Source organism: Juglans regia, chromosome 10 (assembly GCF_001411555.2).
Source record: "Juglans regia cultivar Chandler chromosome 10, Walnut 2.0, whole genome shotgun sequence".
Taxonomy (NCBI): Eukaryota; Viridiplantae; Streptophyta; class Magnoliopsida; order Fagales; family Juglandaceae; genus Juglans; species Juglans regia.
In genome coordinates this window covers 37,663,425-37,689,838 of record NC_049910.1, presented here as the reverse complement: position 1 = coordinate 37,689,838, position 26,414 = coordinate 37,663,425, and the positions used below count along the sequence as shown (strand labels likewise).

Here is a 26,414-nt window from a genome sequence, read left to right as displayed (position 1 = left end):
CTTAACAAAATGTTTTAACCCCAATTTCTGATTAAATAAAGTTAGTTATCCAATTTTGTAATACCCGGCCCAACTCAGGAAGGCCTGGCCCGCTCGGTATGAAAAAGAAAAAGAAAAAAAAAAAAAAAAAGAAGATGCGAAACGCACCGTTTGGTCGGAAAGGCACCTTCTCTTATTTCTTCCCCCAGTCCGATGCTTCCTCTCTCCCTACGCTCAGGGCCCCTGCATTTTTCTCGTTTCCCGTGGGACGTTATCGACGCCGCGTCCCTCTCCTGGCTTTCGACGCTGGTAAGCACTCCGCCCATCTCTCTCTCTCTCTCTCTCTCTCTCTCTCTCTCTCTCTCTCTCTCTCGTTCTCTCTCGCCCTCTCGCCCTCTCGCGTTCTCTCGCCCTAACTCTCTGTCGATCTCCCCGTTCCGGTATAGATCTCCCCGGAGCCAGCGCGCCGCCCCACGCCACCAGGGTATGTTGCGGTTTTTTTCTCTCCCTCTCCATGAGTTTTCCTCACCATCTCGAACTCGGTTTTTAACCTCGTTTTCTATGTCACAGGGCATCTTGAACGTTCCTAGACAGCCCCGCCTCGCTCTCGAATCCACCAGGCCACCGCAACGAGATTTGATTAAGGTACCCTCGAGCGTTAGCCTCGTAATCGCGCTGTAATTTCCGTGACTTATACGTTTGGTGCCTACTGGAGGTTCCGTTGTCTCTGTTAGCATGTGAGAATATGTAGATCGAGTGATTTCATGGTTGGTTGATGTTTGGAGGGTCCTCTGTCTGCACTCTGGTGATAAGGTTGTCTCTGTTAGCATGTTAGAATACGTAGATCGAGTGATTTCATGGTTGGTTGATGTTTGGAGGGTCCTGTGTCTGCCCTCTGGTGATAAAGTGACTATCTACAGAATGCACTACCCTGCCACGGGGTAAATATAGCCTTTGTTCATAGTGCAATCACTTTGGTGACAAAGAGATTTATGTTCTGCTTGGCTATCTTCATAATGCACTACCCTACCACAGGGTAAACATGGGCTCTGTTTGAGTGCATTCACTTTGGTGACAAAGTGATTTATGTTCTGCTCGGCTGTTTGCAGAATGCTCAACCCTACCAGGGGGTAAACATGGTCTTTGTTTGAGTGTTCTCGCTTTGGTGACAAAGTGATTTATTTTCTGCTTGGCGAACCACATGTATGCACAATCCTATCACGTGGTAAACATGACCTTTGTTTTGAGTGCAGTGACAAAGTGATTTATGTTCTGCATGTCTATCTGCAAATATGCACAATCTTGCTATAGGGTAAGCAAGACCTTTGTTTTGAGTGCACTCACTTTGGTGACAAAAATGATTTATTTTCTGCTTGGCTAACCGTAGATATGCACAATCCTGCCATGGGGTAAGCATGACCTTTGTTTTGAGTGCACTTACTTTGGTGAGAAAGTGATTTATTTTCTGCTTGGCTAAATGCAGATATGCACAACTCTGCCACGGGGGTAAACATGGTCTTTATTTGAATTTCTAATGTTGTTTTGGTATGCTTGTGCCTAAGTTCCTACTTATAAAAAAAGATTGGAATAAGTTCCAAAGGGTACAAGAGACTATTAGAGGATTTTATTCTGGAAAATTTTTATTTTCTTTTCAAAATTATTTTGAAATAATGATGCATTTATTTGAGACTTTGTGGAGTTTCCTTATTTTATACATTGGAGTAGTCCAACTTCGTCTATTTGGAAGAACGTGATTTTGGAATAAATGAGTTTTACATGTTGTAGAGAGTCTTTCCCCATGTCATTTGGAGCCTATACTTGTGTAGTTGGAATTTGATTTTAAGTGGCACGAACTGACTCCCTAATCCTCTGGGTACAGGGCATAACAATTTTGCTATCATACCCAATTTCCCCCTGTGAAGTAGATATTGCATATGAAATGGATCTTCCCGCTTGGGTTTGATCAAACACCAATCATAGTTTATTTATAGAAAGTCTGAATTTTAATTAGCACAAGATAGCCGAGCCGATAAATCTTGAGCAGTAACTGAAACTCAGTTTTTGTTTGTAATTGAAATAGGTGTTATTTAATTTCTAAACATTTTATCTTTGGCACTGAGATACAAAAGGTTTAGATGGGTGTGAAACAAGCTATAAAGAGCCTCGATGCATTTCCTCGTGCAGAGGACCACTTGCTGCAGAAAACTCAATCTGGCGCACTTGGTGATGAACTCTCATTTTTTTCTTTTTTATATTAAGGGTTTCTGATTGTAATGGTAAGCTGATTGTTTTTTCTTCTTTGCTTTTCACTCTTATACTTTTTCAGTCTCCGTTTTTGGACTAGTGATAATGGCAATATTGTTCCTGCACGAGCTGCGATATTACATTACCACCTATACCATTCATCAGGTACATGTTATATTTATTTATTTGCCTATTTATCTTTCTTTTAATCTTTATTTCATCTCATCAGGTTTTTGAATGACTTGCCCTTGGTCCATAAACTTCCTGGGGCCAGCTAAGAAAGGGAAAATTAAGTTGAATCAACGGTGATAGTTAGACCTGGGTTGGATAGCAAAATCCTCCAAACTCATCTCATCTCACCTCAATATCCAAATGCTACAAACACATACGCTTTTCTATTTCAAATTTTCAACTTTTTCATCTAATCATTACAACTTTTTCAAACTTTTAAACAAAACACAAAAAATAATTCAACTTTTTCAAATCTCAAAACAAGATAATATTATAATAATATTTTAACTTTATCATATTTTTATTTAATTTTTTCTCTCTCATCTCTCAAAACTCCATAAAACATATTAACTCAAACTGTTTTACTATAATTCACAAGCCATTTCACGACTATTCATAGATAATCTCATCTCACCATTCAAACCAGGCCTTAAGTGTAAATATGCATAACTTGGAAAACAGATGTTCATGAGGGAGTTACAACATTAAGCACATTAGGTTCTGTGAAAATTAAGGTGCAAAACTGAAGGTTACTTGACCCAATATTGGACAATAGGCTTCCTGAGTCAACTAACTCCATTATCTCAAATATTTTTTTTCCAATATTGGGCTGTTAAGGTATTTTCAAAAGGATCAATTACTGTGATCTCTAGACCACTTCTATATTTTGGGCCACATGAGTTTACTAAGTAATTAGACAAGTGATCCTTTTGGTGTGACTGAAATGTTTTATAAGCATATGGGTCAATTGATGATGTTTATTGTTTTTCACAGATGTCAGTTGATTTGAAACGTGGAGAAACTCTTCCAATCCACATAAATATGACATTTCCATCTTTACCATGTGATGGTCAGAATTTCGTCTTTTGCCTTGAGTAAATGGCAGTTTGTTCACAGATTATTCGTTTTCCATCTCTAAATGCTGGCTTTCTACTTACAGTTGTTAGCATTGACGCGATTGACATGTCAGGAAAGCACGAAGTTGATCTTGATACTAACATATGGAAAGTAAGACAATCTCCTACTTTCAAAAGATTGTTCTTCTCTTATTAAAGTCAACACAGTGTATGTGTCACTTCCTGCGTACTATGGTTCTGTCCGTCACAGTTGTTATGAATTGATTACTTTATCCAAAATCAAAATTTGATACAGGATACGTTTTAGACAATATTAAATGGGTTTTGCAAGCTTGGTTGCAATGTTTAATGATTTCATGACCAATTTTCTTTGGATTAATTGGCAACTCCTCTCGCCATAAATAAGGATAGTGGCTTAGTTCGTGGTTTTAATCCAAGTAGGCATTGAGTTTTATTCATCTATCCTAAAAAAAAAAAAAACAGAGATGATTCACAAGATACCTTGAGTTTGCTGTGGGTTAATGCAGGAAATTCCAGATTTTCGGTTAGCTCCTTTTATAGGGCGCTAACTTTTCATCGTGTCTATGATTACCCCTGGAAAAGCATTTGGAGAGTTAGGTGGCGTTTTTCTGTTGGTTGGTGTCTCTTGGTAAAATTCTGACCACGGATAACTTAAGAAAGCATGGAATGTGTGTAGTAGATTGGTGCTTCATGTGCATGAAAGATGGTGAATCTATTAACCATCTTTTTCTTCATTGTGAGGTGGCGAAGACTTTGTGGAATGAGAGTTTTGGTAGGACGGGTATTGATTGGGTGATGCCTAAGCAAGTGGTGGATCTTCTTGCATGTCGGAAAGGTTTTGAGGGGAGACAACGTATTGCTGCCATATGGAAGAAGATTCTGCTTGATGTGGTGCTTATGGTTGGAGAGGAATGGGAGGTGCTTTGAAGATAGATAATGCTCAATGGGAGAACTTAGGGAGTCTTTCTTTAGTACCTTGAGTTGTTGGGCTAAGGCTCTTGTATTGAATGGGGATAATTTTCTTGTTTTGCTTTAGTCTTTTTCTGTTTCTAGTGTGAATGTAGGTATTTCCTCTTGTATACTTCTTGTGTACTTAGGATTTGCCTATTCTTGGTAATAAAATTCTCTTATTAATTATAAAAAAAAAAGCTCAAAAAGTTCGGGATGTTACAACTGGAAAACTAGTAAAAGAAAATAACAAAAAAAAAGAAAAACATTTGGTGCCTGGTGAAATTCAGTGGTTGAAGCAGCTGAACTACAAACCATAGAAATGGCCCAGTTTAATCTCATCAAGATTTGAAAATCATTGTAGAGCTTGTGCTAAATGAGTTTCCCATATGGAACCAAAGTTGGCAGGTTTTTCAGGAGAGATTTTGAAAATCTATGAATTACTGTTTGTCTTAGCATCAAATCTTTTGTTAAACTGTTGGGAAAAATTAAATATCTGTGACTTTTCTGGAAGTTGGTGATGATTTAGATATGTAGTTTTTGATACCTTCTTGTGTGTGTGTCTTTGTGTGGGCATATATCTGAGCAAATAGTTAAAAATGCATCTTATACCTTCCTGCTAATAAAACTTTAATTCCACACCCACCTGTAATAGTTATTTTCAAGCACATACCTTGTGTGTGTGTACTTGAATAAATACATCTTATACTATCCTGCTAACAAATTTAGAATTTCTGCAGCTGCGCTTGAATAGTGATGGGCATATTATCGGCACTGAGTATCTGTCTGATCTTGTGGAAAAGGAACACACAGCGCACAAGCATGGTAAATGCCTTAGTGCGCACATATATTTTTTGGTCTAAACTTCATGTAACGTAGACTTTGACAAGTTTTTATTTATCCACTTGGAACTTATCTCTGTTTTACTGTCTTATTATTGCTGAGAGAACAAAAAAAAAAAGAAAAAAAGAAAAAAGGAAAAAGGCAGTGATGGATTCATCTTTTTACTTTTTGCAACTACCTAGGGGAAAGCGCTTGCCACATCTGCGTTATAAAACTAAAGAGACTAGGAAATTTATCTTAATACTTATAAAAAAGCTAAAAAGACTGGGAAATTTGAAACTTTACTAGAATTACATATAAAGCTCAGTTTCACTGAGTAAGTAGCCAATGTGAGACTTAGCACACATGAATACCTTTATAAGCCATCCTCTACTCTAACTATTCCATATTCCCCGTGGGACTGGGGTGTTACAAAGTGCCCATTTCAAATTCCTGATTTCCTTGTCAAGGTCATGTCATTCAGTGCTTCAATATCACATGATTGACCTTACTAGATGGCTTTGATACCATATGTAACTATCCAGGGAAAGCGTTAGCTACATTTGTGTGCTATGCAGAAAAAATACTTGTCAATTTGAAGCCCTCCAGAATGATTGATAAAGCTCATTTTCTTCTCGTAAGTCACATGACTGCCTTCATAACATATACCCCACTCCATGTGGGTTATCCATATTCCTAATGTGGGACTGGGATATTGTGCTTTTTCTTTACACCTTTTGGATACTTTAGGTGCTAAGATGGTAAAATGCTGAATATATAATAATAAAAAAACTTTGACTAGATGGTGATAAAGATCAGCATGAGGATTCGGATCAAAAAATTCACGGTTTTGATCAAGCAGCAGAAAATATGGTCAAGAAAGTGAAGCAAGCGTTGGCACATGGAGAAGGATGCCAGGTATTCTTTTTTGTTTAAATTCTCAGCGATTATGGTTACTGGCTACTCCATTAGCTTGAAAATTATGTTTACCAAAAAAATAAAAATAAAAAAAGAAACACGCAGTATATTATTCTACTTTATTTTTCAGGTTTATGGTGTCTTAGATGTCCAAAGGGTTGCTGGAAATTTTCACATTTCAGTTCATGGCTTAAACATTTATGTTGCCCAAATGGTCAGTTGACATTTCACCTCTATTCTCTGTGGGATTGTGATTCCATAATACATTGGAATATGCCAAATGGAGTGTCTAACTTTCACTGCACTAAATTTTGTTTTTCTGGTCAGAAATTGCAGAAGTAAGGTTATGGGGATATATACTCTCCTGTTCATGGGTGGGCTTGTGAAATTATATGGCTGCTTAGAATTTAGAGTTATAATTGTTTGATATATAATGAAGTAACGAAGTGTTATTTTTGTATTTACTTATAATAATGTCTGCAAGTTTCAGACAATAAAATGTATATGACTAATGAAGCTCTAAACTTGAGGTTCAAACAGTGAAGGAATATTGGAATCTTTGTCAACATCCTGAACTTTCTACAGGACTGCATGATTTGGTCACACGTTTTTAGCTTGAAAATACTTCTAGAAAATGTCAACTCTGCAGGTAACAAATATCTAAATGTTACCATAAATGTCCTGCAAACAGATTGATTATTCATGTTTTTGTTCTAATTTTGCAGAAAACATCTTTTATTATTTAGCAGCTATATGTTAATTCTTTTATGTTTCTCGTTCTGCTGGATACTAACAGCAGTTTAATGTTCTTGGGATCTAAGACTATGTTTGGTTAACATTTTTTTAAAAATATTTTCAACTTCAGTCCAAACATATTTCAATTTTTTCTTTTAAAAATGATTTTTTCAACTGTTGATCCAATCATTTGCCTAGATTTTCGTAAAAAGTATAAAACACAAAAATTAATCATTTTTGACAAAAAATAAAAACAAATACAATTAACAAATTATATTCAAACAACTTTTTAACTCTATCTATCCACTTCTACAAACCCCAATACAAAACTTATTTAAAAAATTATTCAAGTTCTCATATCTACTTTCACAAAACCCACTAAACAATACACCTAAAAAAATTCTCAAAATTTTTAAAAATTTCTCTTAGCCAAATATACCCTATTCTGCTGGTTATTAATAAAAAAGGTAAAATAATCTGTGCGCATTCCTGTGTTTTCTACTATAAAGATATGTCACTCTTTTCTTTGTTGTTGGTTTCACGAGTTCTTATGTCGATTACCCAAAAAATGGCTGTTTTTTTAAACGAGAAATGCTTTTAATGATTGATGACCTAAATACCTTTTTTGGTATATAAATTAAGAGTGCTGCCCAGCAGTGACCGCCGGGCATGCCCCCTAGGCAAAATTTCCTTTTTTAATTTTTCTTATTCATATTTTTTTAATATTTTTAAACATTTTTAAAAAATATAAAAAAAATACCAATACACTAATAGTCCCTTCCTTAATTAGTAAGTAAAAGAAAAAAATGTAAAAAAAAAAATTAAATGCATGAGCGGTCGAAATGAGGGGGCAAAATGGGGCGGCATGGTAGCATTATTCGTAAATTAAAAGGGGTCAATTCTCTGGTGCAACGACAAAGTCTTGGGCTATCAATGGAAAATTGTTGAGTTTGGTTTGAATTTTGAGATGTTCACTTTGTGCAAAACATTTACAGGGTAGGATTTGTCACCCCTCCAAGAACCCCGCTTAGGTGGGACCAGCAGGGAGTGATGACCTATAAGAAGATCAGCACGAAAACTTTCACACACTGAAACCATTGGCTGATTGGCTATGCTTGGATATTTTGCAAGAAAATAGTAATATATTTGAAGCCAAGTGTCCACTGTATATGTTCCAAAACTGGCCCCACATCTGTTTCTTAATAGCATTGCATCTTCTGGATTGGTTTTTTTTTAGCTGGCTTTTCCTAAAACAGCTTATTTGGAGTATCTGCTCAAGTCACATTGACAACTCCTACTTTAATTGTTTTTTCATCTTCTACATATCAGGTGCCTATTCTTTTCTTTTTATTCTTGACAGATTTTTGAAGGATCTAATAATGTGAACGTCAGCCACATTATTCATGATTTGTCATTTGGCCCAAAATATCCGGGAATTCACAATCCACTTGATGGGACAGTACGTGTATTGCATGACACAAGTGGAACATTCAAATATTACATAAAGGTATGAATCCATAGGCTTTATATTGAGTAGCATGTAAATCTGTGGTCTAGATCTCACTCGCAGCCTTTTCTAGATACGCTTGGGTTAAGGCCTATCAATCAGAATTTTTTTTGTTCAGAGGATCAAGTTATTGATGTCTCATTTTTTAATCGACAAACAGAAAAGTGAATGGAAAAAATATATTATAAAAAATGTGCTTATAAGAATGTCTACTATAAGGATAATGTAGTAGAAATTCAATTTCTGTCTTGATGGTCACTGCTATATATATTGTTTGTAGAATTTGTGGTATGTATTCGTTTTTTGTTGGATAAGTCGTATTATTTGAACGTTGTAGTCAGATGAGGTAGGAAAAGTACTTGGTTTTAATTGTGATATGCTTAGGGGTGAAAATTTTTCGGTCCAGACTAGAAAAATAGACCAGACCGGACTGGACGGGACCGAATTCACCCCTACTTGTCTCGGTCCATGGTGTCTCCAAAATTCGGTTCAGTTCGGTTCGGTCCAAAGGTGTGTTTTTTTGGACCGGACCATTTTATATAGTAATTGTATAAGTTAATTATGTTATTTTCTCTAATTTATCACCATTGTCCACATAAAATGTAAAATAATATATTGTATTAATTAACTAATATATCATACGATAAATCATATGATAATATATTTTATTATCTGTAGATACATACTCTACTAAAGTACTAAGTTAGTAATCATAAATATAGATATAATTAATTATTTTTTAATGTGTTAGTTACATAATCCATATTAAAGAGCTCACTTAATTTTAATTTTACTAATTTAATTAATTTTTTGTATTAATTTATTTAGCAAAAAAAGAAAAGAGAAAATATTTTTAATTCATATGGACCGAATCAGACCGATAGCTAATGGTTCGGTCCGGTCCTTGGGGGCAATTGGTCCGGTCCAGAAAAAGAGTGGTCCAAAATTTTAACTGCAACTTCTTGTGGTCTAGTTATCCCTTCCTAGTTCCAGCTTCTAGTTTTTTTTTTAGATAATCAAGAAATTTTAATTATAGAAGTAGGCAAAACCCAAGTATACATGGAGTATACATGAGAATAACGTAATTAGAGTTTACAATTGAAAAGAGTATATCATGGACATTTAGCCCATTACAAACAGTAGCCCCTACCCATAAGAACAAGTTTTAAAAAAGAAAGCTTTAAGCTCATCCATTGTTCTCTCACGACCTTCAAAGCTTCTATCATTTCCCTCCTACCAAATGTACCAACACATGTATATAGGAACCTTTTTCTAGATTGCTACAACTTGTAAGTTGCCTCGGAGGCCTCTCTAGCTTGCAAGGAAATCCACTAATCTAAGAGGCATGACTCATAAGAATCCAATTCTCACGAAAAAATCATTCCACATGGTCTTGGCCACCTTGCAGTGTAAAAACAGATGATCTACTAATTCACCATTCTTCTTACATATACAACACCAGTCCAACACCATTACCTGATGTTTTCTTAAATTATCTATGGTGAGGATCTTGTCCAAAGATGTCCATAAAAAAAGCTGTTTTTGAAGGAGCTTTCATATGCCATATGTTCTTCCATTTGAACATGGTCATTTTAGGGCTAGTTAGAACTGGGTAAAACGATCTGACCGTGAATTTACCTCTCTTGGAGGGGCTCTAGCTCATCTTATCTGTGGTACCCTCTGCCATGCTTACAGAATACAATGTCTCATAGAACTCTGTGATAGTCTCCATCTCAGTGTTGGGCTGCCCTAATGAATTCTACATTTCATTGAGGGGAACTACTAGAAAAGACCAAAAAATCGGCTATCGATGCATCCTTTTCTCGTGCGAACTCAAATATGGCAGGGAAGGTGTCTTGGAGGCTACGTATACCAAAATCTAACACGAGAGCCGTCACTAGGGCTGGACAAAACTTTCGCTGCCTCCAACTCCAGCTGATGTCTGCTCCAGCTCTAAGTTAACGAAGTCGGAAAGTTAGGAGTTCGGAGTCGAAGTAAACAACATCGTTTAATTCTTCCTATGTATTCATCTTTTTCCTTTTAACTAACCCTAACCCTACTCATTTTGTTCTCCCATCTCTTCCTCTTCTTTCTTCTTCTCGATACTGCCCAAAGATTTCTTCTTCTTTCTTCTTCTTGATACCACCGAATGCGGACTGACGAAAATATACGAAATTGGATTGATTTCGGCTTGGAGCTTGAGCGACACTGGAGCTTGAGCAAATGGATTTGAACTAATGTATTTTCAGTTGGGTGTAGACTTGCAGTTGGTTCTTTCTTCTTAATGTTCCTAGCCTTTTACTTTTAATATATTTTTGAAATGGGATTTGAGTTTCTAAGGTTCTGCAGATTTGGAAGAAGAAGAAGAATATCAGATCAGTGCATTTGCATATTTCTGCCCAAGCCCAACTTTGAGTGGAGCTCTGATTCCGACTCCAAAGCTCTGATTGGAGTCGGAGTTGGAGTTGGAGCCCTACTTCAGCTCTGACTTTTGTCGGAATTGGAGCCCAGCCCTAACCATTACCCACCACAATATGTTCATGTCTTCAGAAGATCTCCTAGTGTCTCCTAATGTATTTTCACAAACCCACCCCATGTGCCACATACCTTATTCGAGCACCATCTTCCCCAAGCCTCCCCAAACTGTGAATCTATAACGGAATTCCATAGAGCCCCCCTTTTGTTTTAGTACCTCCACAACCATTTACCCAACAGGGCTTGGTTGAATTTCTTCAAGTTACGAATCCCCCACCCACAGTGGAGTACATACAAGTGACCAATTAACCAAGTGAAATTTGAACTCTTCCCCTGATCCACTCCACAATAAGTCCCATTGTAGATTCTCTATACGGTTGGCAGCCTTTGAAAAGTGAAATTCCAGCTTCTAGTAGCTTGTGGTTCTTAGATGTTGAAGTTTGAAAGAACTTCATTTCCTTATTTAGGCAATTCCAAGGTGATGCACCTTTGTACTATTCCCAGATGGGGGTCAAAAAATGCATTTGTAGTTACAAATGATTACGTACAGTTTGGATGCCCCATTCTTTATGATTCCAATTTGTTTTGAATTGGGGAGCCTCATGGATAAATAAGTCAACTCATGTTGATTTGTCCAGTATTGTGTTTTAAATGCTACAGTTTGATGGACCATCAGGCAAAGGCAAATTAGGAGGACTGGAAAATAAACACTTCAACTATGATTCAATTCATCCTAAGGCCATTCCTTCAGTGGGGGAGTCAATTGGGCAATTCAAGAAGCCATGGGAATTCAACATTGTGTGGGGCTATCATGTGAGGGATCTGAAATCAGGTTATGGCTTTACTAAGGACAAGTGAAGCAGGCCATTCTTGTAGGGGGCTAGCCTCCACTCCCATCCAAGGCATGAAGAAGAATAGAGAATTGAAAAGACTAGCTTGGTCTATCAATTACGTCACTAAAGGTGGTAGCTGTAGTCGCAGTGGAGACCAGGGGAGGTTGAAGAATGTTTATTTATGAGGCTGAAATTACTTTTTTGAAATGTCAGGGTCCTTGATGTAAATGAGTGTCTCAGAATTAAAACCATCTTTTGATAATGGAAGGTAGATATTATTTGCCTACAGCAGACAAAGTTGGAAGCCTCAAGAACGTGCATTCAATGTTTGTGGGGTTGTCAACAATTGGATTGGCTTTATTTAGCTTCAAGAGGGGCATCGGGTGGGAGGAAACATCAGGCTCTATTTGTCTAGATGTGATCCATGCGGTGGTGGAGAAAGTAGAGGAGTGCGTGGGGGAATACACAATTGCTATATCTTTTGTGAATATTGATGATGGCTTTCATTGGGCATTCACGGTAGTTTACAGGCCCTAGTTGTGATCTCATTATTATTGTGGAAGGAGTTGGCTGGTTTGATGCCGAGGGCCTGTGTACCCCCCCGAGAGTAGTCGGGACGCTATTTTCAGATGCTCGGTACCAATCAAAAAAAGGAATTGGCTGGGGGACTCCCTATCTTGGTCTAGAATCGATAGATTCCTTGTTTCTCCAGATTAGGAGGCTCATCACCCTGATTTGGGCCAAAAGAGATTTCCTCGTATTTGTTTGGACCATTTTTCACTTCTTTGGGATTGCGGAGGTATTCATTGTGGTAAGAGATATATTTCAAATTTGAGAATATGTGGCTAAAGATAGGGATTTGCAGATATGGTAAGACAGTGTGGTTGCCCTATCATTTTCAAGGCTATCTAAGTTACATGCTAAACACTCAAAGCTTTAAAAGGGGGCTTAAAGCAGTGGAACCAACAATCTTTTGGCAATGTTGAATACCAGGTAAAGTCTATTATGGATGAGTTATAAGCGTTTGATAGTGTAGAAGAAACAAGAGACTTGTGTGTTGAAGAGAAGATGAGGAAAAATCCAGTTATTTATGACTTGAAGAGGGCAACATTATTGGAGGAAATATTTTAGAGGCAGAAGTCAAGGGTTATAATGCGATGGGTGCACTAAGTCTTTTCATCACATGGTTAATTTGAACCAGTTATATAATTCCATTGAGATGTTAAATAATGGCTCAATCTCTTCTGAATCAGAAATGATTGGAAATCATATCGTGCAGTTTTATTAAAGTTTACTTTCTGAACATTCTGCTTGGAGACCTTGGCTTGATGGATTAGCTTTTGATGCAATTGATAGTATCTATTAAAAACAATTGGGGAGTAGAAGGTAGCATGGCTTGAGAGGCCTTTTGAAGAGACGGAGGTTCGTAACTTAGTGAAAGCTTTGACTAGAGATTAGGCTCTTAACTTGGATGGTTTCCATATGGCTTTTTTGAAGATTGCTGGGTTGTGATTAAAGAAGGGATCATCAGTGTTTCATGGCTTTCATGTGACCGAAATTTTGAAAGATGCATGAATTATACCTTTATTGCTCTTTATACTGAAAAACCAGGGGCGATGGATGTAGAAAATTACAACCTTGTAAGTTTAGTGAGCAGGACTTATAAAATCATATCTAAGGTTCATGCCAATAGATTGTCTGGTGGTTGAAATGATAATCTCGAAGCCACAAATGCCTTTGTCAAAGGTAGTCAAATTTTAGACTTTGTCCTTATTGCCAATGAATGCTTGGAAAGAAGGCCTAGATCTGGGGATCCCAGGATACTATGCAAAGTGGACATTGAGAATGCATACGATCATGTTAGCTGGGATTTTCTTTTGTACTTACTGAGAATACGTGGCTTTGGGGAAAAATGGTGATCTTGGATTGCGCATTGTATATCTGTGGTGAACTTTTCTGTGTTAGTGAATGGATCTCCTTCTGGTTTTTTAGCAGCATGTGGATTACGACAAGGAGATCCCATGTCTCCTTTGCCCTTTATCATAGTGAGGGAGGCTTTCGGCAGAATGTTATCTGTGGCTACTGATGGGGATCTTATTTCAGTTTTTCTGTGGGGAATGGAAATCCAGGTGTGATCAATGTGTCATCTTTTGTATGTATATGATGCCTTGGTGTTTTGTGAGGCTAACCTAAACCACCTTCGGTGTTTGCGTGTTTTATTCCTATGCTTTGAAGCAGCCTCTGGATTGAAGATGAATTTGGATAAATCAAAATTAGTTCTGGTGGGCCATGTTGATAATGTGACGAGATTGGCGGATATTTTGGAGTATAAGGTGTCTTTCTTACCAAGGAAGTATCTTGGCCTCCCTTTAGGAGCCTCTTTAAAGGAAAAATCAATTTGGGATGGAGTTATTGAGAAGACAGAGCAACGGTTGGCTGGATGCAAGCTTATGTATTCATCCAAAGGTGCTATATCAAACTTGCTACATATTTTATGTCTCTCTTTCCGCTCCCTGTGGTCTGGCTAACCAAATCAAGAAGCTGCAATGGGATTTCCTCTGGGGGTCCTGGGGATGAGGCAAAATATCACTTGGTGAGTTGGGCCAAGATATGTTCTCCAATTTCTATGAGTAGACAGGGGTTTCAGAATATACTCGAAAGTTTAATTGTGCGTTGTTGTGGAAATGGGTTTGATGTTACCAAAATCGAAGAGAGGCCTTTATGGAGAGCTATAGTGGATTCCAAGTATGGATGCTTGTGTGCAGGTGGTGTTCTGGGGAGGTCTATGGGCCTCATGGGGTCGGAATATGGAAGAATATAAGGCAAGTTTTCAGATAGTTTTCTAACAATATCAGCTTTGAAGTGGGAGAGGGATTCAGGATCAAATTTTGGCACAATTTTTGGTGTGGTGATAGTGCCCTCTAGAATGTTTTTCCCAATGTTTATAGCATTGCTCATAACAAGAAAGCTTCGGCAGAGTAAAAGTTCATCAGAACAGCTCAAGATTGGAGGATGCGTTTAGTGACTTTTTCAATCTGTTGTATTCCACTAGATTGAGAAGGGAAGGCGAAGACAAGATTCTTTGGGATCCGTCCAAAAGAGGAAAGTTCAGTGTTCGTTTCTTCTATGTTACCCTTATTGATCATGATAATAAACCATTTCCCTGGAAGAATATTTGGTGGACAAAGGTTCCCTGGAGAGCTGTATTTTTTGGTTGGACGACATCTTCCATGGAAAATTTAAGGAAGAGACATTATGGTGATCCATTGGTGGTGTAAGTGTAAAAGGTAGGGGTGTATACGAGTCGAGTTTGAGCAAGTAGTGGGTGGTCAAGCCTTGTTTGTTTAATTTTTATTCGAACACGAGTCGAGCTCCAGCTTTTCTTTAAGTTGCATTTTATGTTCATGCAGCCTGTTTAATATTAGAGTGAGTTCGAGCATATTCGCAAGTAGCTTCATTTAAATAAAATAGACTATTTATATTGCATTTTATAATTCTATTTACAAAATTTGACAAACAAACATAGAATTTTTTCTAATATTTTTATAAAGTTTATATATACATATGTCAATGATTGTATTTATTAGTATTAGGAATGTGACTTCCTCTCATTTCTATAAATATCTAAAATATATTCATTATAATTATAGAGAGAATATTCTTACCCAAAAAAAAATATAGAGATAATGCTATAAAAATAATAATTACGAAGTTATTCTAATTTATACGAGCTTATATGAGTGGAACTGAGTTTTATATGAGTTGCATTGTTTGATAATCAATCATAATTTTGTATTCACGAATGGCTCAATTAATAAACAAATCAGGTCGAAATCGAGCTTGATTGAGCCAATCTTGAGTGGCTTGTCGGGTGGTCTTATTTATTTACAACCCTAGTAAGAGGAATGATGAGTTTGTTGATCTTCTCCTTCATTGAGAGACTACAAAGTGCAATGTTTTAGTAGGATTGATTTGGCTTGTGCCATTCCAAGAAGAGTAGTGCAGAGGTTATTTTACCAGAGGTTTAGGTGGCCACTCGCACATTGCAACTGTGTGGCTGATAGTTCTTACCTACCTAATGTGGTGCATATGGAAAGAAAGGAATGATAGAATCTTTGAAGATTGCGAAATTTTGTTGGAGGACCTCAAACAATTTATATATATATATATATATATCAGAACTCTCGTATCCTGGACTGCTGCCATAGATTTTATGGGCTAAACCTACATCACTTTTTTGTATCTTTACCTTCTTCTAAATAAGCATTTATTTTGCTTTAACTATTGGACAAGGGCCTGTTTAATATCGAATGCTGTACATATTCCTCTTTGCGGCACATGTATACTTCAGCCTACAAAGACTCCCACGTTTGTGTAGCAAGGGTTTCTCCACTCTCTCTCATATGGATGGATGAGATCCCACCCATCCATCCTCACCTCCTACACTGGCTGCATCCTCTGTGCTTTTGGCATGACATGGCCAGAAGAACCCCCAAACAAAATCTTATTTTAATATCTTAGTAAATGATATTGCCTTTCCTTTCAATTCCATTTGAACAATAGTTTTCCTTGTGATGCAGATTGTTCCTACTGAATATAGATATATCTCAAAAGAAGTTTTACCAACCAACCAATTCTCTGTCACGGAATACTTCTCCCCCATGAAAGAGTTTGATAGGACATGGCCAGGTTGGTATATTTAATTTAGGAAAAATGATATTTGTCATCCTCTCATCATCCTAGTGGTATCAAATTATTGGAACATAAGTAAAGGATGAAAAATATTTTTCTAATCATTTGATGCCATATTAAAAGATGATGGAGGGATGATAGTTAAAAGGATGATGTATAACATTTCTCTTTAATTTATACAACTTATGCCCTTTTCCTCTTGATACTGTTTATCATCCCCATCATTCATTATATGCAGCTGTCTACTTTTTGTATGATTTGTCGCCTATTACTGTGACCATCAGAGAAGAACGTCGCAGTTTTCTGCACCTCATCACCCGACTATGTGCTGTACTAGGCGGTACCTTTGCTTTAACAGGTTTGTGTCTGTTTTGTTTGATTTACACCAGATCATCATTTGGAAAACAAGAGGCCCCTAAATCTGGATGGAAGTCCGTCTCAAATAATTAGAATATCATGGTCATCATATGGCACTTCAAATAAGCTTCAATTTTTCCCACTCACTGGAGTTCCAATAAGCTGACCTTTTGAAGTCTAGGCTATTTGAAGTTGAAAGTTCCTGCTGCAAGTCTCTTTACATTTCCTTGCGTTTGGGAGGGCCTTTTCTCTTCTTCTTTATTTTTCCCTACTAGCGTGTTACGTGACTTACGTCTCACTTCTATTGTTTTTCTCTGTACGAATCTCTCTCTGTTACATCACAGGAATGCTAGACCGTTGGATGTACAGGCTTCTTGAGGCTCTGACTAAACCTAAAGCTAGGAGTGTATTTCGGTAAAGTTGGGGTTTAAAATACCCATCATCTTCACATGGCATCAAGGAATTCCTGATGCAATTAAGATGGTGAGTTTCCCTAGTTCAGCATCTGATCTTCGATGAAAAATGCAGAAGGCAAGAGTTAAACTCAACACTGCTTGTGTGAGAAATGATTGTAATGACATTGACATTGTCATCTGTTTGTATCTCTAATTATTTGGTATCAATAGCATTGCAGCTCCAGGGGAAATTTTTTAAGTTTTTCACAGCCTCGCAGGTATTTGGTATCATTTATATAGCATGCATGCATACTTACATATATAAACCTTAAAAAAGTTTCATTATCGGCTTCAAGACTATCCTGCTTAATGCCCAAGGGCCTATTTGGGATTGTGTTGTGAGTCTTAGAAAGTTCTTAAAATAGTCTTAAAAGTTCTTTAATAGAAAAATTAAGTTATTTGTGTGTTAGATATTAAAACACTTTTTAATCTCAAATAAGATAAAAAGTATGTTTTATGTACTTTTTTGGATAATGTGGAATGTAGTTCTAATTTTAAAAAGATTGTTAATAGATGAAAATATTAGAACTTTTAGATAATTACAACTATCAAACTTTTAAAGATATGATCGTATTTTTTAAGAAATCAAAAGATCTCTTATGTCATTTTTACCTCAGAAAATATTTTTTAAATTTGTTTCCAAATAAATGTAATATGTTTGAAAGTGCTTTAAACATATAGTTATCAAATAGTAAATAATTTTTTAATAGTAGAATTTATTACTTAAGCTATAAGCTTTAAAGTTATAAGTTATATTTTTTATTGCAATTTCAAATATGTACAAAGTAGAATTCGTCTTACCAAGAAGTTTTTGTGATTAGGCCTGTGCAAAAACCCAACAAAATCGATCCGATTAGCTCGCATAAAATCGGATTAAAATTAGATGTGTGTTGAGTGATGTCCAACCCGCTTTTAAGCAGACGAAACTGATCAAACCCTCCCCCTCTCTCTTTCTATCCAACACAAACCCTAGCCTTGCTGCCCCGCCCCCTCTCACTCTCTCTCTCTCCAGCACAAACCCTAGCCTCGCTCTCTCTCTCTCTCTCTCTCTCTCTCTATGCAGCAAAAAGACGCTACGGACGAAACCCTTTTCTCTTCAGAAGGCTTTCTTGCAAACTACAGTTTGCCTAATAAGAGATGAGAGTCTCGAAGCAGTTCAGCCCATCCTAGTCCTTTGCGAACCGCGGTGACCTCTGCTGCTGCGGCTGCTTCTCCTTCTTAACATACGTCGTCGATGGTGGTTGTAATTGTGAGTCTCCCTATTGTTTCTTGTTCATGTCGATGTTAGTGGCGGTGGTATCATTGCTACCCTTGGCAATGGAAGGGAAGGAAGCCCTCACCTTTTGGCCTAACAACTCCGCACACACGGCGTCGAAGGAAGTGAAGATTATGGAATTCATGATTGACCTTTGTCTGATCTCTTTACAAAATATTTCTTATTTACAGAAAGCGCTGAAATGGTTTTTCCTCTCTCTCTCTCTGTTTGTTTTCCAAGAAATTTCCTTTCGGTTTCTCTTTTATTTTTTAGTAAGAAGAAGACGCTGAAATGCTGCAAATTGCACTTTTCATTTTTTGTTTTTTGGGATGTTGATCCGAGATTGATAATTTGATATTGTGATCAGATCATATAGATGATAGAAATATTTTGTAAATCGATGCAGAAGTGAAGAACGCATAATTTTTTCCTTTCTCCTTTTTTTTTTTTTTTTTGCCCTATGTGGTGAATGTCAGGTAATACGGATTCGACCCGATCTTTGTTTGTTCGGGGTCGAGTCGGGTTGGTTTGGAGTCTTGGATAAGAACAAACGAGTCAAGTCGGGCGCAAACCTGGTTGTTTCAGGTTGAGTTGTAGCCCTAGTTGTGATAGATATTGTAAATTAAATTTGAAATATAGGTACTTGTTTCAAAAGATTGTAGTTTAGAATACAATTTCAAAGCAGATAACTTGAGATTTTGCTTGGTTGCCACAATTTCTATGAAGGTTAGGCCCAGTGGCAGAACTACATTACGGCTGGTCCCCCAAAATATTTTGAAAAATTAAAATATCCTTTAAAATTTTTCATAATTTTGTGTATATAGAAAATGACTCCCCAAAAAATTTATAATTCCCATATGATCTCCAAGATTTTCTAAAATTTCAATATACATAGAAATGTCTCTCTCCAATTTTTTTCTATAGCCCCAAAATCTTGTATAATTTTTATATATTATCTATTTTCAAGGATATGACTACCAAAATTAAATTAAAACTAAATTTAGGAGAAATAATAAACATATTAATATGAATCCAAAATTTTTTTATTATATTATATTAGGTGTGACAACCGCGTCAATGCAAGGGGATAAATTACTTGTGAGGACCCCAACAATGAAAGGGGAGAGACCGCCTTCCGAGGATAAAGGGAAGGCGAAAAGATAGCTTTTTCTTGGCAAGGTTGGAGATGAGGCAGCAAGGTCGGCAAAGTGCAACTCGTCCAAAAAGGACGAGCGACACTATGTAGAAAACATGGCTAGCACAAGGTGAACAAATGACTTTTCACCCGAAACCAATCAAGCAAGAACGGTGCTAACCATACAAAGATGAGAACGAAAAGGTGAAGGGGCCGGTAACTCAGACGAAGGGAGAGTTACGAGCAAGAGACAAGCAATAGTCAAGGAAAATACTGATTCAGACATAAGGGTTTTTTGGCATAGCACAAAAATGCTCAGAAAGGTCATATATGGAAGTGAGTCAGCAGAAAAAAAAAAAATTACGACTCCATAGGCCAAACAAAGACGAGAACGAAAAGCTGAAGAGACTGGTAGCTCAAAAGAAGGGTGAGTTATGTGCAAGAGATGAGTAATGGTCAAGGACAAGACCGATAGGAACGTCAGGGCTTTCGTGTATAACATAGAAATGCTCAAAAGACAGCAATGTAGTACGTAGAGGCCCATACTCCAGGTGAAAAGTGAGCGAACGGAAAAAAGATTACGACTCTACAGGCCATGTTGTCTAAACTCATAGATATAGTCTAACGACACGTGGTAGATCTTTATTTGGGTAAAGATTGCGAATTGGACTCAAGGCAAGCTGTAGGAACATGCATGCCTTGTCCCATTAGTTTGTCTTTGCCATCTTGTAGATGGATGATTGAGATCAAAGGGGTCATATTTAGGCATGCCAAGAGTCAAGTGTACATTACAAGACACATGGCAGTCCCACCCTATAAAAGGGACTAGACGGGGACAAAATCTTACTTTTGAGATTGTAAGTGTTTGAGCTTCTTAGGAGTCGGACTGCCCTCAAGCAATGCTAGTATAGCGGGTCAACCTTATTAGAGGATAGGGAGACCAAAAGTAGGTGATACAAGCAAGAGTATATACCCTCACACCAATAGAAGTTGACAAGGACGCCCCAGGGACACAGGAAGCAGGCATCAACACATGGTGAGTTAGAGTGTTCTAGTACTACGTGAGTACTTTGCTGATTCGGGTGCATCCTAGTCATTCGTATCTACTATGTTTGCTAGAATAAGTGGTCTTTGTCTGGAACCAATGCATCAGGAGGTTTCTGTTGAACTACCAAACGAAAAAATAGTGTTCTGCACCAAGATGGTCTCAAATTTTCCCTTAGAAATAGGTGGAGTCATCATGGAGGTTGACTTGATAGTGCACTTAGTGCCTAAGGAGAATAAGCCTAAGGAAGTGCAAGGAATACCAGTAGTGGACAAATTTCTAGATGTATTCAGGGAGTTTCTAGGATTACAACCTCCTAGAGAAGTTGAGTTTTCGATTGAATTGAAACCTAGGAACAATTATGATACATAAGGCACCTTATATGATGGCCTAATCAGAGTTGAAAGAGCTAAAGGGTTAATTACAAGAACTAATGATGAAGGGATTTATTAGACCGAGTATATCGCCTAGGAGACCACCTATATTGTTTGTTAGGAAGAATGATTGGACCCTTAGAATATCCATCAATTAACGAGAGTTGAATAAGGTGACCATAAAGAATAGGTATCTTTACTAAGAATAAAAGATTTGTTCAATCAATTGCAGGGAGATGCAATATTCTCTAAGATTGATCTTAGGTCTAGTTATCACCAATTAAGGATCAAAGAAGACTAAATTCCAATAATTGTGTTTCAAATAAGGTATGGCCATTTTGAGTTTACGATGATGCCATTTGGGTTAGCTAATACCTCGACAACATTTATGAGCATCATGGATGGGGTGTTTAGACCGTTCTTGGATATGTTCATGGTAGTATTCATAGATGATATTCTAGTATACTTCAAAAATGTCGAGGATCATGAGAGTCACCTAAGGTTGGTACTAGGGAAGCTTAAGAAACATCAATTGTTTGCCAAACTCAACAAATGCAAGTTTTGGTTGGAGGAAGTTAACTTCCTTGGCCATGTGATATCTAGGGAAGGAGTCATAGTAGACCCAGACAAAATCAAAGTCGTGGTTTGGAAACTTCCTACCATGGTGCATGAAGTTAGCAATTTCTTAGGATTAGTTGGTTATTATAGGAGATTCGTGGAAGGATTCTCCTAATTATCAAGTTCTCTCACGACATTGACTAGGAAGAATGCCAAATTCATTTGGATCGAGAAATGTAAGCAGAGCTTTGAGGAACTAAAGGGACGGTTAACCACAACCCTTGTGTTAACATTACCAAAGTCTCACAAATCATTCATGGTATATAGTGATGCATCGAGATATGGACTAGGGTGTGCTTGATGCAAGAAGGAAGGGTAGTGGCTTATGCGTCTAGGCAATCGAAGGATCATGAGAAGAATTACCCCACTCATGATATGGAAGCAGTTGTAGTGTTTGCCTTGAAGATTTGACGACATTACTTGTATGGGAAAGCATGTGAAGTATACATGAATCATAAGAGTTTGAGACATCTTTTCACCCAAAAGAACCTCAACATGAGACAACAAAGATGGCTGCAGGCTATAAGTGATTATCGATGTGAGGTCAAGCGCCACCTAGGAAAAGATAACCTAGTTGCCAATGCGCTAAGTTGAAAATATAGATATAAGGACGTAGGAGGCTATAGAGGAGTGGATTCTTTTCTTGAAGGATTGAGGCAATTGTTGGTGAAACATTCACTACAAGAGGAAATTCTCATCGTAATTCAGGAGTTAAGAGTAAGAGATTTTCACAAACTATAGAGTCAGCAGAGAATGGATTCAAAGTTACTAGAGATTTGACAAAGAGTTCGAAGAGAGAAAGGACCCCTGCTTTTAGATTGGGCAAGAACAAAACCTTATTACATCACAGGCAAAGAGTGGTTCTAGCTAATTTAGAAATTTTACAAAGAATACTGGTCGAAGCTTATTCCTCGCTATATTTGGTACATCTTGAAATCACGAATATGTATCGAGATCTCAATAAGGGTTTTTGGTGGGAAGGAATGAAACAAAATATCGCCAACTTCATCGAGAAGTGTGCCACATTTAGATGGATAAAGGCTGAGCATTAGAGACCTACCATAAACTTGCAACCCTTACCCATCCCAGAGTGGAAGTGAGAAGACATGGGTATGGTCTTTCTGGTCAGATCACTCTAAACCCGTAGTGGTAAGAATAAGATTTGGATAATTGTGGATAGATTGACCAAGAGTGTCCACTATTTTATCGGTTACTACAACAAGCATGTTGAACAAGCAAATTGGTTATATATAAGGGAGGCAGTTAAGCTTCATAGAGTGCCTAAGACCATAGTGTCAGATCAGGACCTGAGGTTCACGTCTCATTTTTGGAAGCATTTATATGGTTTATCATCCACAAATTGACAAATAGTCAGAAAGAAAAATACAGACACTGGAGGACATGCTAAGAGCATGTGTGTTGGACTTTAAAGGCTCATGAAAAAGCCACGTCCCACTCATTGAGTTTGCCTACAATAATAGCTATCAAGCGACTATTCATATGGCCCCTTGTGAGACTCTGTATGGAAGGAAATGTGGATCACCTTTATGTTGGGACGAAGTGGGGGAGGCTAGAATGATTGAGCCAGAGATCACACAAGAGATGAGAGAGGAAGATAAGCTCATACAGGAAAGGATGGCTAGGGCTCAGAGCAGGCACAAGAGCTACGCCGATGTAAGGTATCACCCATGAAATGTTAAAAATATTCGAGCTAAGTGGAAAACTAAGCCCATGGTATATTGGGCCCTATCAGGTTTTGGATAAGGTAGGCCCAATGGGGTATAAAGTGGTGTTACCAAAAGAATATGAAGGAATCCATAATGTGTTTCACATTTCCTCGTTAAGAAAGAGTTTTGGGAACCAACAACCCTCACTAATTAATCCAAATCTTGTTCCATTACAACCAAACCTCATTTATGAGGAAAGGCATGTATGAATCGTAGATTGGAAAGAGTAGATGCTACGATCCAAAATTGTACCCTTAGTGAAGGTGCAATGGGGAGATGTGGAAAACGAGGACCCTAATGGCGGAAATGTTGGACCACGACGGCACGACTATAGAACAATGTGGGGTGAAACAAACGCTACAAGAACGTGATGAACAATAAAAGGGAAAAGGTGGGGACTCACCAATGTCCTACGGTGCCAAGTGAAGAAGCTAGGATATGAGAGAGCAGTACCCATGGGTGCACCAAAAGTAGCCAAGGGAGGAGACAAGAGGGAGGAAGCTCTCGCCCCAATTGTAGATGATGAAAGTCTGTTGGCGGATCAAGGTGAGGGTACGTCTTGACCTCAGGTAGTGTTGACAGAGAACACCAAAGAATGCCCCACCCTATGAGGATCCCTTGGAATGTCATATCGAGGGATGGCCCTTACTGAATTTCGAGGATGAAATTCCTAATAAGGAGAGAAGCATGTGAGGACCTCACCAACGCGAGGGGAGAGACCACCTTTCAAGGAAAAAGTGAAGGCAAAGAAGAAAGCCTTTCCTTGGTAAGGTGGAAGATAAGGCAGCAAGGCAGGCAAAGTGCAACTAGTCCAAAAAGGGCAAGCGATGCTATATAGAAAGCCTCGCTGACAAATCTCAGCACAGGGTGAACAAAGGGCTTTTCACTTGGAATGGGTCAAGCAAGACATGGTGCTAATCATTCAAAGGTGAGAATGAAGAGTTGAAGAGACTTGTGGCTTGGACAAAGGATGAGTTACGAGCAAGAGACGAGAAATAGTCAAGGATAAGATTGATAAAAGACGTAAGGTCTTTCGGGGATAATGCTGAAATGCTAATAAGGCAGCAGTGGCATATGTAAAGGCCCATACTCCACCTAAAAGGTCACATTTGGAATGAGTTGTAGAAAAATGATCATGACTCTGCAAGCCATATTTTATGAATTCAGAAATATGGTCCCGTGCCACGTGGGAGTGGCAGGCCCTTATTTGGACAAAAACTATGGACTGGACTCAAGGTAAGCCACCAGAATGCCTATACCTTGTCCCATCAGTTTGTCTCTATCATTCTACAAATGGACGGCTAAGATCAAAGGGCTCACATTCAAGCATGCTAGGAGTCAGGAGTATGTTAGAAGGTCTAACACCTAGGCCCACAGAGGAGCCCGACCCACCTATAAAATAACGTCGTTTTGGTATGTGAATTTCTCTTCTATTTTCCTATCCTTCTTTCCCCCGACGGTTCCTTAGTTTTATCCTTCCCATGTTTCTCTCCTCCCCGTCAGTTTTCTTCTCACCATTTCATCCCCTTCTCACACCACTTTGGTCTATCCACTCCCAAAAATCTCTCTTCTCAACATTTACTTCACTCTCCCATGTTTTTCCTTTTTGTTTTTCTCTTCTTTGCACCCAACACGCAGACGCCTCTCTCTTCCATCTCTGTCTCCCACCTTTGTCTTGCACCTCCTGCCAACCGCAACCTTCACAGTTCTCCAGTAATCCACCATGCACCCCACACCCAAGCTTTTTCTCTATCACGAGTGGAAGCTATCTTAGCCGTAATTGCATTGTGACATCCAAACCAAGAGCCATGACAGAGCACAACCGCATATGACAACCACCCAGAACCATCGTGCACCACCATCTACCGAACCAAAGAGTTCCAACCACACCCAAACGCATGGACCATGAGCAATAGCTCACTGCTCTTGCTCTTCTTTTGTTCTCCCCAACCTCTAGCTTCCGCAAACAGCAGCGTGTGCCATCGCACGTCCACCCTCCATACACGTCTCCCTCCTCTGCTAGCACCTCCAAAAGCCAACCACCAATAGTCACTGCCTTACACAACCACCTACACCAAGAACCCAACAAGCCTATATTTTTAGCAACCGTAATAGAGCAAGCGAACACCCACAGACCAGCAATTTCCACTGTCCTAGTGTTGCACCACACCCACATGACCGTAAGCCACCAAAATCAACCCCCACATCTCACGGCTTCACACCAACCCTCCCGTCAGCCACCATTGCCGAGACTACACAGTAGGCCTCTCGCTCTCCACGTTAACTCTCTCTCTCTCTCTCTCTCTCATTTTCATGATCTGCCGCCCTGAACAACCACCGCCCATGCCGGAAGCTCACATCAAACCCATGACCCATGTCGCATTACTACTCTGCCCGTAAGCCTCTCTCCTTCATTTCACCGGTTAAAACACATCTTTTGTTAAGCCTTAGATAGTAAATTACATTTATGCCCCTAATAAGTGATCCAATGTTTATTAATTATGATGGTATTAGTGTGATAAAACTAAGAGAAATTAGATGGTTAGAGATTGGAGATATTTTAGAGTTTAACTACAAGATTATTTGGAGGAATTATGTGGATATTAATTATTTGGGGAGTGATGTTTTTGGGTTATGATTATAGGCTAAATGAGGTATAGGTTATTAATAAAGTATTTTGGATTTTCAATAGAAAGCACATGTTTAATTAAATTTTGGGTTCAGATTATAGGCTAAATGGAGTCTAGGTTATTTAAGTATTTTGGGTTTTAATTAGAAAACACGTGCTTAATTAAATAGTTACATACTATTAGAAATTGATGTAAGTTACATGACTATCTCCTCGATATATGTGCAGTTTAAGACCCAAAATATCTCCTCGATACCCTGAACCCAATCCTCCGCCAGGGTTGGCTCGCGTCTCCCATCAAATGAAGGAGGGTGCATCTGGTTGAACTGCTCCATGGTGCAGCCTCTTTCAGAAGTAATTCCCTTCTTGCAAAACAGGCATGGAGGATTATGACTGAGGAAACAACTTTGCTACACAAGCTGTTTAAGGCTATGTATTTTCCTACTTCAAGCTTTTGCGATTGAAGTTTAGGGTCTTGCCTTTCATATGTTTAGTGTGGTTCTTATGCTAGACTTTATATAAAAAGATATAGACTGAGGTTGATTTGTGAAAAATAT

At 38.2% G+C, this 26,414-nt stretch overlaps 1 protein-coding gene across 8 annotated transcripts; it reads left to right on the top strand.

Moving 5' to 3' along the window:
- The first annotated feature begins 180 nt into the window (after window positions 1–180).
- LOC109000748 (endoplasmic reticulum-Golgi intermediate compartment protein 3) lies at window positions 181–17,356 on the top strand. 8 transcript variants are annotated; one of them, XM_035694662.1, is made up of 14 exons: window positions 181–288; window positions 426–463; window positions 550–624; window positions 2,109–2,202; window positions 2,306–2,388; window positions 3,229–3,304; window positions 3,395–3,462; window positions 5,021–5,105; window positions 5,917–6,020; window positions 6,151–6,234; window positions 8,116–8,262; window positions 16,151–16,259; window positions 16,501–16,620; window positions 16,964–17,356. In XM_035694662.1, exons 4-14 carry the CDS (start codon window positions 2,115–2,117, stop codon window positions 17,035–17,037), a joined length of 1,038 nt encoding a protein of 345 aa, XP_035550555.1. In that variant the 5' UTR covers window positions 181–288; window positions 426–463; window positions 550–624; window positions 2,109–2,114; the 3' UTR covers window positions 17,038–17,356. The 8 variants fall into 8 exon arrangements, with proteins under 8 accessions (XP_035550555.1, XP_018833275.1, XP_018833274.1 ...); XM_018977730.2 differs by having other exon boundaries at window positions 5,905–6,020; XM_018977729.2 differs by having other exon boundaries at window positions 2,060–2,202; window positions 5,905–6,020.
- The last annotated feature ends 9,058 nt before the right edge of the window (window positions 17,357–26,414 follow it).

What these genes read in the sequence shown, in the direction of transcription:
- LOC109000748 (XM_018977730.2), top strand. Translation starts at nt 2,115, where the DNA reads ATGGGTGTGAAACAAGCTATAAAGAGCCTCGATGCATTTCCTCGTGCA. An exon ending in AACTCAATCTGGCGCACTTG is followed by an intron (nt 2,203 to 2,305) that starts GTGATGAACTCT and finishes ATACTTTTTCAG; the next exon opens with TCTCCGTTTTTGGACTAGTG. An exon ending in CGGTACCTTTGCTTTAACAG is followed by an intron (nt 16,621 to 16,963) that starts GTTTGTGTCTGT and finishes GTTACATCACAG; the next exon opens with GAATGCTAGACCGTTGGATG.